The sequence below is a fragment of the Pygoscelis adeliae genome, unplaced genomic scaffold, assembly GCF_000699105.1.
Source record: "Pygoscelis adeliae isolate BGI_AS28 unplaced genomic scaffold, ASM69910v1 Scaffold45, whole genome shotgun sequence".
NCBI lineage: Eukaryota > Metazoa > Chordata > Aves > Sphenisciformes > Spheniscidae > Pygoscelis > Pygoscelis adeliae.
The window spans coordinates 14,370,753-14,386,041 of NW_008825114.1; the positions used below are offsets into that span (position 1 = coordinate 14,370,753).

Below are 15,289 nucleotides of genomic sequence, written 5' to 3' on the forward strand. Positions count from 1 at the left end.
GGGCTACTTGTAATATTACAGGCCTTGCATGAATGAGAAGTACTCGTGAGCCGTGGCTTGATTGGTTACAAAGCAATTATCTCTTCAATAATTTACTAATTAAGCTTATCTGATTTAAGCATGTGTGTGTCATAACTCACAAACTGAAATTTTACGTTGGCTTTGTTATTGTAGTGCATCATGTAAATATCGGTATGTCCAAGTTTGCAATTTTACTGCCAGTAACTCCTTACAAGCAATATATTTGCATCACATGATGCTAATGTAAAGGTAGACAGAAATGTCAGCAAACTAGCTACATGCTATCTGGAACATTGGAATTACGGATTTTAATTACAGCACTATCTTCCCACTCAGATAAGGCAGTAAGAACAATTATATGTTGTAGCCTCATTTTACCTATTAGCAGTGCTCCCTTATTTTTAAGCAGAAGATTTGGAAAGCCTACAAGCAAAACAAGAAAATCTGGAGTTAAAGAAGAAAAGTTTCATTGAGTTTCATTGTTATCATTCATTTAACCCAAATTACCACACTAAAATCATGCCAGGAAGACAGAAACAAAATTTAGTAACAAAACATATACCTAGCTTTGTTTTTGTTAATAGGAACTGCAGTTGTAGACAAAGAGTTTTGATTTCCCTTTGCATTCCTTTTTTAATCTTTAGCATTTATTTGGATTTTCCTAAAAGTGTCTCTTCACCTATGAACAGTACATTACTTGGAGAGTTGTAAAGGGATTTGAATGCTAAGGTTTTCTACTTTGAAACTAGCCTCAAGCAAAGGTGTCAGAGACTGACAGAACTAAACACTAGCAACAAGTAGAAAGACACAGTTCAGTGCTGCTTGCATCCTGTGTGCTTAGCTTTGGGGATGTTTTTCAAGTCTCATTCTAAGGAGGAGGAAGGACTGGCGAGCAGAGCTCCTCAGGTGGAGCAACAGGCAGATTTTGCACTACGTCCTCTAAGGCAATGGTGGAAGAAATAAGTGATCTTGAAGATTTCTTTCTCTCTTTTCTACCACTGTGATCTAGTTAAAAGTATACGATACCATTCACATCACAGGATGAATATTCCAGAGCACTTTTTGCCAGGTTAGGAGACCTTCTTTCTTCGAACAGACTTTGTACAAAACCAAAATATAACATATCTAGGGAGCTCTGGGATAGCACATGGTGCTATTAATAAAAGAAGGGAACAGGTTTCACATTATACATGCAAACGGATCTGCTGGCTTAAAGTACAGCCATTACATTCTGCACATTATTTCATCATCATGGGAGTTGTCAGCCTGACCAGTACTAAAATGCTTTTAATGCAAAATCTCTCTGCTGTGTAGCTAGAATACCATCGGGATACCCAATCAATTTAGCAAATAAGAAATGGGGTGGGAGTTGGCCTATGGCTTCTAACATTTGTCAAAACATCATGTGCAGGTCTTCTTTACTGTTGAGTCCAAGTGATCTTTTGCACTGGTCAGAAAGACAAAGTTCAGATCATCTTCTAACAGAAAGTTTGGTTTGGAGTTAGTGGTTCAAAGGGTGTTCTCAGAGCTAAGAAGTCCATTATTTGCCTTTTTCTTTTTTTTTTTTTTTTAACTGAAATATCCCCAAATGCTTTTTACGGGTACTGGATACATTTTAGAATGTATAAAGCATAACGCTTTGAGCTGCTGCTCAAATAACACTCCTTCAGTAAGAACTTAACTTCCACTAATATGTAAAGAACACAGACTCTACACCCAAGCTTTCCAGAAATATTGCAGCCAACAGTGGAGCAAGAAGAGAAATAAAATAATAAAACTTGGATAAAGGCACAAGACTGCATTGCATGAAAACTTTACCCTGTTTCGATAAATACTGTGATCCCACTGAATGATAAAAACCTGAATGATTAAACTGAATGATTAAGCTATATAGAAAATTACCATTTAATGGCGGGGGGGGAGAAATCACATTGTCTCAAAAATGTGTGATGATTCTTTGTAAGCCTGAGAACCGTTCAGTAAGACGGGTTGGAACAGCGTAGAAAGGTTAAAACGCAAACACCTCAATTTGACAGATCTTTGGGAGATTTGCCCTCTAATATAAAGATTACACAAGAGCTCTCAGGGATGATTCACACTTCCACTGGCATATAGGCTAGCCCTGTGCCTTAAAGGTGACACCTCTTCTAACTGATTTGAAATGTTAGCTGCTTGGATGGCGCCGGCTGAAATTGGAGCCGGCGACCTTCCACCAAATGCCACAGTTCAGCCTCTGAGCGGGGCGGTGGGTAGTACTGCAACGGGGGGTGAAGGTGGGTGCTGTGACAAACCGACCCTCCCGCCCTACGTCGACGCACAGGGCGAGCTCTGAAAGGGGCTGCGGAAGGAGGTTACTCAATAGTTCTCCCCACTGGCGGCTGCATGGGGATGCCATTCAAATATCGACTTATGTATTACAGATAGAAAGAAAAACCCAGCTCACAATGTGAAAAATGCTAACTATAAAATGTCAGCCTACAAGCGAAACAAAAACGCTGGAGACTGACCTAGCAAACACGGGCAGTATTGCCTTTCCTTCTATAACCTTTACCTGCTGCCAGTATGGTGTGTTAAAAATAGATACATGCAGCCCAGGGATTCCTGAAAAGGTTGAGGGCAGAATACAGCTGAGGAGTTACTGTAACTAGACAAAAAAGGCTGCTGTGGATACTGTCTGTCAAGTTGTGCCAACAGACTAGTGAAGCACTGTAGTCCAAACCAATATATGGAAAGCCAGAAAAAAGCTGTAAGGGCTTCCGACTGTCCTCTGCTTAGTGTATTAAATAGAAAAATGCGTCCCGCTACAGCTCTGGGGATGGGTTGAATCAAAAACTTAAGGACCTAAAAAAGTTGTGCATGACAACAACAGTCATGCACTTTCCTCTAGAAGCAGCATCCAGAACTTCAGAGAGGTTTAGAGTCCGTCTCAGCATGCTGCCTGTTGTAGCTGACTTAGTGAGCTTGGAGCCTTTTAAAGTGCTATGGGGTATGTGCCAGAGCCAGCAAGTAACGAAATGCTCAGGACAGGAATATGCAATTCCTTTGGAAAGTATTTCAGTGTGTGAGGCAGGCATCTCCAGCCGCTCCTAGCACCTTCACTCCTCGTCAAAAAGTGAGAGACTTGCTGGTTCTTTTGAAATCACAATGAAAAGAAAAAACAGATGCAAGGATTGTTTTTTTTTTTTTTTCTTTTACAAAAGCGAGAGCACGGCCATATCCCAGTGGTCAGCTGCTCACATGAAGAGGCAGAGGAAGCAGCATTGGTCCTAGCACAGGAAAGAGCAGCCTGTGAAGAAAAGCCTGGGCCACAGGAGTCCCCCAGCACACAGCTGTTCCACTCGCTGTCTGGTCTCATGAAGTCCTCTCCTATGTCATGGCACAGCACTCACCGGTCGGGGTAGTAAACCCTCTCCTTCCAGGCTGGCCCCCAGACTGGCAATAAGGGCACCCTGCTGGGAGACGTGGGTTTGAACCTTCTCCCAGAGGGGAATTAATCAGAAATTAGACAATATCCCTCATGGTCGCTGTTTGTGGGGTGCCTGATTTTGCAGGTGCATATCAGGCAAAGTACGTAAGCCACGGTCTGCTCATTTCCCAGAGCAGAGTTTGCCCTACAGAGGAGCCCGATCTTAGGCCCTCACAGCATGCACAGCCTGCAGCCTGGGGGCTGCAGGGCCTCTTGCCGGGGTCTGAGTGGCCACAGGGCCTGTTGCCGGAGTCTGAGTAGCTGCAGTGCCTGTCACCGGGGTTTGAGTGGCCACAGGGCCTGTTGCTGGGGTCCGAGTGGTCGCAGTGTGTGTCGTTCTGCTGTCAGATCCAGAGACCTTCTCTTCCCTTTGAGGGTACTGAATGGTGTTGAACAGGGCTCGGTAGGCATGGGCCAGGCCCCAGCACGTTGCAACGATCTGCATCTCTCTGGAGTTGCCAGGGTGGGCGCCATGGCTCAGCTGGTTAAAGCACCTGTCTAGTAAACAGGAGATCCTGGGTTTGACTCCCAGTGGTGCCTGGGCTCGAGGCACCATGCTGGAGACTTAGGCCCTCACAGCGTGAAAAGCGAGCGCACAAGCAGAACAAGAGCTCAGTGGAGATTTCCAGGACTGTTCAAATCCTTTAAGAGCTCAGGACCCTGAAAGCCCTGTCTTCGCTAACAAAGCCTCATCAGAAATAGGATTTTCAGCAGAAACTAGGCCATTCAGTCCCTGCCAGAAACGCCTTGTCCCCTATCACTTTGGAGAACAGATGCATATATACGCCCATCTAAGGTTTGCCAGCGTGCCTCCAAATGCCCCAAACACAACCTGTGTCAGAACAAAGGCCCCCAGTTTTTTTTGTGTGTGAGCCCTCATAGAGCATGTCTTCGCACCCTGGCCTCTAGGTTCTCCCACACTCTTTTCTTATTGTTTTACCATAAGAACCAAGTTTAGACGGGCTAGCTGCACTGATGTATCCAAAATCCTCACAGGCAACTGTATAGCTCACTGCACCCACAGACAGGGGCTCCCAGCCCATGGCTTGAGTGAATGTTCAGTGGCACTCTACCCAACAGTAACATCCACGTGTCCCTTAGTTTGAGTTTGGTGAAGGTAAATGGGCAGGTAAATGTCAAATATTTGCAGATTTGGACTGATTCAAAAAGCTTGTGAGCCACGGCCATAAACTGTACGCAGACAGGTGGAGAGCCCATCTAGCTCCCAAGCACTAACGTCGTGTTCCCAGCAGCATGCTCTGAATCAGCATATTAAATGTCAGTGTGCTTTGTGGGGATCTTTGCAACTTAATTCTGCTTGCGCAGCAGAACCCTTTTCCATGGTAATGCACACTCCCAAAATAACCAAAGAACACCTGGTGGGGGTTGCTAGCAACACATAGGTTCATTTTTTCACCAAGAAAGCAGGTTAATTTCCGGCAAATATAGCCAGCTCATCACAGCAGAATGGTGCCAAGCTGTCTACACATGCTCTTTATCCAATTCAAAAGCCATCTCCAAAATGTCATTTTCTGTCCTTGTGTAACTGGATCTGATAGAGTGCCAACTGGCAATATTAACAGTATGTGCCAGAATTAACCCACACTACATGTTTCACAAATATTAATTCTCAGTCAGAAGAAGCCCAGACTGAAGTAAAGTGAGTAACTTCTGGAGCCTAGAAACAACGTGTGGTGGTGTCCACATTAGCATTTACATTTATTGCCAAAGAACTCAAGACTGGTCTAGGAAAGGTCACTCACTGTAAGAGGCTGTTGAGTCTTCCCCCCAAGATTTTTGGGGCAGAGTCAGATATTCTGGTGATAGCCTGTAGCTTGTCTGAGAAAGCTGAATCTTCCCGTAGTTACTGAATGCAACACAGTAGCTCATTGTAGCACAGTGGCTTTTGTGTAATCACAAACAGTAAATGAAAAAGCAAACATATTTTTCCCTTGCTTTTACTTTTAATGCTTCCTTTAATGCAACCTTTTAATGCCTTTCATTGCCCAATGCAATTGCACAAGATTTAACTTTAAAAAAATCTTATGAAAATATGGCTCGTTTGCTCTCTTGCTACAGAGGTCAGACAGTTCAGCCTTGCAGTACTGCAGTGTGTTCTTTGGTTCAGCTGTAAGACATTTCTTCCCATCTGCACAGTGACTGCAGCAAGCTTTCTTTATTTAGCTGAATGCTTCTTGACTATCTCAAGGTACTCCTTCACATCGTCAGGAGATCCCAAGACAACAGGCACTCTTTGATGGATATCCTCAGGCACTATATCTAGTATCGCTTGATGCCCGGTTGTTGCTATGCCCCCAGCCTTCTCAATAACAAAAGCCATTGGATTGCATTCGTAGAGCAGTCTCAGCTAGAACACAAAAATCAAAATGGCAATGGTCAGCCCAGGCAATGCTGAGAATTGTGAAATGTAAATATATTTGGTGTTTGATTTAAAAACAATCAACACTCCAAGTACTACATATTTCATATGAACTTTGACTCAGGAATGAAATAGTGTGGATTTTTTCTTTTAAACAAAACACAGTGAATACTGCATTTGCCCAATCTGAGTGCTTTCTCCATGGCTCATGTTTGCATTGTGCTCTTTACACAGAGATAAAGTCCGTATGTAAGACACAACCTTTAACAAGGCAGCAGACCACGTAGGCCTGCGTGAAAAGAAAGAAAAACACTGGCCCTGAGTGTGCCATTAGGTTTCTCTAATGAATAACTGCATCTTATCTGCAACCTGAAGCAATAATTTATGGACAATTACAAAACAGATGAAAGGTCTTTGCTGAATAAACAGTCCCCTTGTCAGCCTGTAAGTGTGTGACCTTCCCGGAGTGACTGTCCTCCTGGCAGAGGCAGCCAGGCATAGTTCCTCCAGATGAGGTAGCGTTACCAAGTACAAGATACAAGTGGTTTTCTCTTTGGCAGAGCTTCTCGTAAAGGGGCACACTACGTTTAGGCTTCCTACACACTAGCTTGCAATAGGAATCTCAGGGTAATATGGGTTGTTTTACTTTGCTTTGTAATGTTTTGCTTGGTTAGGGCCTGCATGGTTTGGGCTGAGATGGTACAGAGAAGCCTGTTTGAACAGCACATCCCCTGGTACATTCCATAATCTGAATATGGTTGGGGATAAAGAGAAGTCAGTACAGTTGAAACAGGTTAGCAGCAGCCCTGAGATTGGTGTCTGGCAACAGGTTGCTGTCACTCATGACAGTGTGCAAGGGGTGGCCATACCCACACACCAGAGATGCAAGCTACCAAGTTATAAAAAACATGTTCTGCAATCAAAGTACTGATCTTTGATAGTGAAATACCTAGATGATGTAACATTTTCCATAATTGAGCTTATTCAGGTTTACCTTTCCTTTGGGACTTTTGGAGTTAGCAGGATACAGAAAGATTCCTCCGTACACCAGCGTGCGATGCACATCAGCCACCATAGATCCTATGTACCTCCCACCATATGGTGAACTGCCGTCCTACAGAAAGACATTTAAATAAATGTAACTTTTGAGAACATCAGGCTAATCTTCCCCCCCACCCCGCCTCTTAGGGGTCCTAACATCTAACTCCTCCACATTGTGATTCATTGATAATATTCAAAGTAGTTTTGGAGAAAATTTCCGTTTCCTCCTCATTTTCTAATTGGGAAAATCCAAGGAAAAGGACTGACAGAAAATTTCAGGATAGATGAGTGGTAGTGCCAACAACAGAAAATGTATCCCAGGTCTCCATCAGTGCTCTAACCCTTGGAAAATACTGCATTTTTAGTAGCAAAAAGATCAAGTCCTAGGAACTGATGTTGGGTTTTTTTCTTTTGTAGCAGAAAAAAAATATCAGGGAGCAAAAGAAGTGATCTTTCCTACTTCTTCTACCCATTTTTGCCAGCTTCTACAACTTTTTTGGTACAAAAAAGTTAATAGTTGACTACTGATGTTATTTCCTTATTATACTCCAGAGAGTACATTTTAATATCTAAATAAACAACACCTTAAGCCTGGCACGATGCCAGATGAAAACACCAGTCTTTGTTCAAAGCAAGATCAGGAAGTCAAGAAGGGACACGAATACTTAACTATAGTAAATGTTTACCCTTCATTGTCGACGTCATAACTCCAGTGATGACAGGTGTAAGGCATGAGAACAGACACGATTTTTACGAGCACTCCTCAGAGCTTCAGGCCTCCTTACACCAGGAAACTGGAGGACCACAAAGCGGACCCTGAACCTACACTAGCTTTTCAAGTGGGAGGCCCCCTCAGGACCCAGCTTGTGTTACCACTGAGCAGTGACCCACTGCCATCCCCACTTGGCTCTCCATCTACTCGGACGCTGCAGTGAAGAAGCCGCAATCTAACACACATGTCAATAAAATTTCTTCATCACCAGAGGAGATTTCCTCTCTACTTGACTACCAAACGCCCACTTTTGCCTCCAGCACTGTTACTCAGGCCTCCAGCCAGGAAGGAAGGTTTTTTAAAAAAGAAAGGAAAGGAAGGAAGAAAGGAACAAGGAAAGGAAAGGAAGGAAGGAAAGGAAGGAAGGAAGGATGGAAGGAAGGAAGGAAGGCAGGAAGGAAGGAAGGAAGGCAGGAAGGAAGGAAGGAAGAAAGAAAGGAAGGAAGAAAGGAACAAGGAAAGGAAAGGAAGGAAGGAAAGGAAGGAAGGAAGGATGGAAGGAAGGAAGGAAGGAAGGAAGGCAGGAAGGAAGGAAGGAAGGAAGGATGGAAGGAAGGAAGGAAGGAAGGCAGGAAGGAAGGAAGGAAGAAAGAAAGGAAGGAAGAAAGAAAGGAAGGAAGAAAGAAAGGAAGGAAGAAAGAAAGGAAGGAAGAAAGAAAGGAAGGAAGAAAGGAACAAGGAAAGGAAAGGAAGGAAGAAAGGAACAAGGAAAGGAAAGGAAGGAAGGAAAGGAAGGAAGGAAGGAAGGAGAAAAGAAAGAAAAGAAAGAAGATTAAAGAGGTGCACTGCAGTACTGAATGATGGTGAAATATGTGGTCACATCAACTGCTGCTCTAATTATCAGTCCTACATGAAGATATATTTTAAATAGACAAGAGAGGAAAAAAAGCTCTGAACAGTGCATGAGACAGTGATTGATCGTAAAGTTGGAAATTATGAGTGTTGCTTGTCATCAGAAGTTTCTCTGAAATGGGATCTTCTACCTCAGGGAATTTCTTCTTTTTGAGGTACTCTGTGACTGCAGGATCGAAGTATTTAGCATAGCCTTCATTGAGACTGTAGATATTTCCCTTCTTTTTGATTTTCACATCTCTATCCACCAGAATGAATTCTCCAATTGCCTAACAATAAGAAAGAAAACCAATTTGAGCTCATTTATTAACAAACCACAGCAAAAACCAATCATACACACAATTTAGGAAAAAATTTACTGCAGCTGCCACTTTCTTTAGTAATTCAGTACCCACGAAAAAATGGTATTTGTAGTCTAGATGCGAAGTGTTTTGTTTATCCATAAAACACAGAGAGACCATGAATCCTGGGGTCATGTAACTTTCTTCATACTACCATTCCCATCTCTCTATCACTTTTCTATGCCAAAAAATGCTGTTGCCTGTAAATTTATTTAGCTCTCCACTCCTTTGCTAGACTTGCAATAAAAGTACAGCACTGAGGAGTTTGGAAACTGAGAGTGCTGGTTGAAGCAATGCATAAACCTCTTCAAATAGCTATACATATTAATAAATTCCAGTTTGTCTTAGCTTCGGCTAACTGGAAGACTGGAATCAAGAAAGCCGATCTCTGTAACCAAGCGCTGGTCTGTTCAGTTTTCACTAAAGTACATTTCCAAGTTAGTGCTAAAAATAAAATAACATGCACGCATGCTCAAAGTTAAATATGCTATCTGAATACAGACAAAAATACATGCAGCTACTTAAGCTGTTACTTAACAGGGAGCACCGAGTTGTATTTCTTGCTGCTTGACCACTGCAGGTTCTAAAACTTTAATACTGGCAGGTGGCACAGCCTGACTAACTGACTACAGAAAAATGGGTCACTAAAGCAAACTACTTTCTGCTATGATCAACATGACTTTTATTTTAAAACTCATACAGTCAATGCGTGCTAGAACATCAAACACACCCACACACGTCACTTACTCTTTTACACATCATGGTGGGATCTGAAAACACAGAAGAAGGTTAAATATTTCTGTTTCTCTGGTTTACTACGGTCCTAGCATTAAGGAAAAGACAAACAGATCTTAAAGGGCATTCTGCATTGCAGAAAACAGCTCATTTTAACTACCAGATGATTTGGCACATGCTGTATATTTGCTTCACTGACTCGGCTGTCTTCCCGTTGTTGAATCACACATAGCACCGCTGCAGCGGGCAGGAAGAATGCAAAAATCTCTTGACATTATTGCTGATGGCTTATTAAGTGTACTTCATGTCTCCACGTTAGCTTGAAAATTGCTCCTTTGTTTGATTTTTTTGGGAGACAAACAGTTCTCATAGACAGTACCATGTTATCCCTAAAAAAGAAACAAAGAAACAGAAGACATTCTCACCGGATCCAGCATGAAACAGTTGACACCTCCAGCAGAAGTGGCCAGTACCAGCATTGTGGCACTCCCATACAGAGCATAACCAGCTGCCACAAGATTACGCCCGGGTTGTAAAGCATCTTTCCCGGAAGGTTCATCAGGGGACACCTAGAATAAGAAGGAGCATAGCCAACTTTACTTCATTGCTATAGCTTGTACATAACTGGACTGTCTGGGATAGGGATAGTCTTCTACTCCATATCCATGCGTGAGGTGTCACAAATGCTTCCATGATCCACAACTGAGATTCCTACTGGATGCACTAATACAAATTATATGGAGGAGACAAACACATTGATCTAGAAATGCTCTTGTATAAGCCTAGTTGGAATGCAGGAAGCAGGAAAGGATTAAGGAGATAATATAGAGCTGTGGAACTCCTTGTAGGTGATGATGAACACAGCTCGGAGGAAAACTCCGAGGCACAGTTGAAAAGCAAGCAATGAAACATGACTCACGGAGTTTACAGCTGATGAAAAGTACTTGGGATTTTTTGCGTTTTTTTGCTTCATACAAAAATGAAGTTGAAGTTCGGGACGTATGACAACATACAAAAGATGATTAAAATGGACAGTTGGGTGTGTTTTATCTGACTTACTTTTTCCCCCATCTAGTGACGTGTAAGTCTGGTATTTCAAGCTCCTTCAGACAGGGTTTCTGCCTTTCAGAGTGAATTAGACACTTCAAATGCACATGCCATGTTTCAGCTCTGGTTGGTGTTTGAAGCCTGTCCTCAGGCTAAGAGGACTATTAGTACAGAGAACAAGAAAACCTGAAAGCACATTCCCCAAGTAGATGACAACCACGTGGTATTTTGTCTCAACACAAATATTCATGAAATCTAAGACCTGATTTGTTTGTAAGGGGTAATTCCTTTAGCTGGCTAATTAAATATCAGCCAGCTTAATTAAATATCAGGCTTCCATGTACATATAGGTACCTCATCTTCTAAAAGAGTAATGCAAATCCCTCATACATGTTTTATACAAATGTCTGTGAAATAGCAGATTTAACTTAAAGCTGGTCCTGAAAGTCTCTTTCACAAACAAGTTTAGTTAGATTTTATTGTCTTCGCATGCAATTATATGTCATCAAAAGTTGCACAATAACAGTTTTTCCTATCCTACATGAAAGCATTTTACCTTTCTATAGATGGCAAAGATGGTCCCAATGGAAACAAGACAGTCAATGTTCGATGAGCCATCTAGAGGGTCTATGCAGACTATGTATTTACCCTAGAAAATACAAAAGAGAGAACAACTAGATTAGTGACATTATTTACCCACTTCCCCCAGGTAAAAATACTTCAGTAGGTAAACTTTCTCAGAGACTTTCAAAGCAATATAAACTAAAAGGCTTTTATAGATTATGAAGGAACTGAATTCAAATGTTAGAAATTCTTTGGCCCACGTTTCATTCTTGATTACAACTGTGCCATTTGTGCCACAGCAGAAGCTGGGAAATCTTTAGAGTAAGTAATAGATGATGAGGCAGGAAAGGTGAAGTTTTCCTACCTGATTTTTAATATATAAAAAAAAGAGAATACTTTTTAGTTATTAGTTTAGCTTCATCTATTTAATTAATGCTGACCCATTTTGATAGACATCCTGTAGTATCTACTCATCTCTAACAAAATTACTTCCTGAATTATAAGGAAAAAGGCAAATGAAGAAGATCATGTAGAGCTAAAATTAGAGAGATTAGAAAGGCTTTTAACACTTAACATTCATAAACTATACATTTCACTTTACTGCATGTTCCACTTTAAACACCTCAATGAAACTCTGCGCTCTGAATGGACAGATGCTCAGAAATTATCTTAGCCAACCTGTGGTCTTATCCTGGTTTTTGGGGGTTTCCCCCCCAAAAAAAAAGAATGGTCCCTGCCTATTGCGGTATGAAAGATTCCTGTAGGTACAGGAAATTGCCAGTACAGGGAAAACAGCCGAATCAACTGGGCCTTTTAAATAGCTTGTTTCCCCCTTATTTTATCCACAGTCATTTTAATAATCATGTGTAACAACAGTAAGTGTTCATTTGCTTTTTGTGAATAGAAATAATAATAAATAATAAGTAAAAATTATTTTTGTTTCATTGTTTTTAGGTCTTTCATGGGCTTCAAGGAGAATTTGCCTGAACTCAAGATTTGACCTGCACAGAACAGCTCCTCAGTGTCCTACCTACAAAGCTACTTTACAAAAGGGCTTGGCTGACTCAGAGAATAGTTCCAGAGATCAGATGGGATAAACAAGAAATAAGTTTCCTCCACAATTAAGAAAAGGTGGGAAAAAAAGAAGGTGGGGAGGAACAACAGAGAAAAAAAATAAAAACAGCAAACATCAGTCTCGAGAGCAGAAATAACAGAGAGGACAAATGTTGACTGACACTCCCTCCACCGCCCCGCCCCTCCTTCATTTGCCAGTATAGAAAAGAACACATTTTCTGAAATTTTTAGCTCAGTTTCAGTTTTTCAGCTCTGAAGCAATACACCTGTAAAGGCTGATTTGAAATCAAGCAGGGAGAACCTTTAAAGCTACTAACCCTTTTTTCAGTTTCCACTATCACAGCATCTTTGTTTTCTTCTGACACAATAACACATGTACTGAAGGATGACTTGAGCATGTTAATCACCAGGTCATTGGAAAGGATGTCCAACTTCTTTACTTGATCTCCTGTCACATTGGTGGACCCAGCAATTCCATAGCTAGAGCAATGGCAAGAGAGAGCATTCCGTGAGAATGGGGCCCTACATCTTCCAAAGCGCCCTGTTTCTGGCAACCTTATATTTGTAAAACAAACAGCACTTTTGGATGATATCTCAGTTCTCTAAGCCTGTTTTTTACTGCCCAGCGGATTCTTGCTGAGACCTCTGCTAGTGTTAGCTGTGGTGGCAAATCTGGAAGACACTGAATGTGAGGAACACGAAACAAGGAATCACCTTTCAATAGTCCCTAAACTATAGGCAAACATAGCCAGAGCAGGCTGTGAAGGCTGAATTACAATAATTGTGTTATTTAATGAGCTTTTAACCTTAAGACCTAAGTGCTGCCCCTAAATCCTGGGCTCCGATACTATAGCTGCATACCGTAAAAGCTAAGACTTCATTAGAAAATGTATACTTAGAAAGTAACAATGAATCTGAACGACACTAGTTACGCTATAACTTCCTGTGTAATTTGCTCCTGGTTAGCAATATGATGTACAAATTGCAGTAGAAACACTTTGCTCACAGATAAATCAACATTTTTATGGTTCGATGTTTTCCGTTTTGACTCTAAGTAGTAAACATTTCCTTGGGAGTAAAACTGAGAAGTACAAAGACGAAACACAAATAAAACCCTGCCAACTAATCAGAAACAAACCATCTGGCATCAGGAAGTACCAGGAGACCTTGTGATAGGTGATTTTGAAAGCATGCAAAACAGAGAGAGGGGAAGTTTAGCGCTCAGAAGAGAAAAACAATCATCAGCTCCACACACATTTAGATGACTCTTACGTACTTCAGCAACGATTCATTGATTAGGCTGAATACTGGTACTTCAGGTTTTCGTAATAACGCTGAACATGCTACTTTGAATGTACTGCATTTCTTCAGTTTAATGCATGAGGCAAAGAAAAAGACCTGCTATAATTCTCTCTTTCTCTCTCTCTCTCTCTCTGCTACAGTGGCTTGAACATTTTTCTGCACGTGTGAAAGTGCTTTTAGAAAACAATGTACTTTGAACACCACGCTTGCGAGCGGAGGCACAAATCCTCATCCTAAGAGCAAAAACTCCTTACGGCCAGCAGCTACAGCTCTCACACCTCCTCTGTTGGGGAGTCCTGGGAGGGGACAGCAGGGTGCCCTGCGCCAGAGCCTGCAGCTGGGAAAGGACTGTGGCCTCCCCAACTGTTCCGCATCTCCGCTGCTGGGCAGCACTGGGCATACAGCTGAGCGTGGGGACGATCCAAAAAAATGGGCCCCAGAGATCCCTACTTGTTCACATTCCCTGATAGTCAAGCAAAATCCCACCACTGGTTAGAAAACGCAGTCCCACAGTGGGAGATGTACTGCTCAAGGAGGCTCACAAGTCCGAAGCTGGCTACCCCAGCACTGGTGGAGAGTTAAATCCACCAAAGGGGATCATAAGGCAAGGCTGTCAGCATAGGCATCGAACCTGTGGGCAGCTGTCAACAGACACACATGTAGGACACGTAAGAAATGGGACCTTAGACTGTTACAAATCAGGTCACAGATGGGAAACCCCGGTCTTTACTGATAGACACAGGAGGCACATGAAAGGGCTAGCACATAGTGATTAAAAATCTATCACACTTATATAAAAATCTGAAGCAAGACAGAGAAAAATAGTTCAACTATACATGAAGTGGAGGATTTTTATCCTCTCTTGCAGTTGCTTCTGTTTTATTAACTTCAGTCACCAAATTTTTCATCTCTCTGATACATTTTGTAATAAACGTTACTCTGTATTGCCAGAGGCCTTCTGATTGTTATATTTTCCACTACATGGCTTGTAGAGGCAAATTCATTTTCTCGTTACTACATTTTCCATTAAGTAATGAAGCAGCCCATGTCTAAAGCCCCGATCAGCATACAATTTGGCTTAGCAACAATATGTAAAAGACTCAGGGAGATTAGTTACCTACAACCCGTTTCAGTTATTTAACATTTCAAGAGCTCTGATTTCCTTCTGATGCATCTGCAGGGCAACTCCCCTCTCACTGGCTGACTACAGACACTACTGCTCCTAACCAATGCTCTTGCATCCAAATCTTCATAGAGAAACTCAAGTTGCTATGATGCAATATGAAACCGCCCCCACTCAATTTGATTAAACGCCTCATAGCATAAAATGGTGCTTTGATACTAAGCTACTGACTGCAATGAGCAATAATTCAGCCATATTTTGACAGGCTTTGTCTTTCAGGCTGATTGTTTGGTCTTCTGGTTCAAAGCACCCAAACCTGCTGAGGGTTTGCATGAAGGTCTATCAGCAGCTGACACCTGTCAAAGACTGCATGCCTTATATTATTAAAAAGTCATAGGATCCATTTCACTTGAGAAAATCAGGAGTCCACAGTGCTAAAGGAGCTAGTTACACCTCTGCGCAAGGGGGTGGGTGGATGCAACACCGCTCACACGCCTTTCGGGTGACACCCCCCATCCCCATCCCCGCCACCCCGGGGGCGAAAAAATTTTTTTTTTTTTTTTTTTTTTTT

At 42.0% G+C, this 15,289-nt stretch overlaps 1 protein-coding gene and 1 non-coding gene across 2 annotated transcripts in view; one reads left to right on the plus strand and one right to left on the minus strand.

Moving 5' to 3' along the window:
* Positions 1 to 3,953: 3,953 nt before the first annotated feature.
* TRNAT-AGU lies at positions 3,954 to 4,027 on the plus strand. Its single transcript has one exon. It is a non-coding gene; the product is annotated as a tRNA-Thr (tRNA).
* Positions 4,028 to 5,438: 1,411 nt separating this feature from the next.
* Positions 5,439 to 15,289, minus strand: part of LOC103920452 (fructose-1,6-bisphosphatase 1-like) — a 10,758-nt gene continuing 907 nt past the window's right edge. The window contains exons 2-7 of the mRNA XM_009328195.1: positions 12,611 to 12,848; positions 11,212 to 11,304; positions 10,034 to 10,177; positions 8,664 to 8,801; positions 6,862 to 6,981; positions 5,439 to 5,855 (exon numbers count right to left, since the gene is read on the minus strand). Of these exons, the coding sequence (XP_009326470.1) occupies positions 5,664 to 5,855; positions 6,862 to 6,981; positions 8,664 to 8,801; positions 10,034 to 10,177; positions 11,212 to 11,304; positions 12,611 to 12,848 (925 nt within the window). The 3' untranslated portion in view covers positions 5,439 to 5,663. The remainder of the gene's footprint in view (positions 5,856 to 6,861; positions 6,982 to 8,663; positions 8,802 to 10,033; positions 10,178 to 11,211; positions 11,305 to 12,610; positions 12,849 to 15,289) is intronic.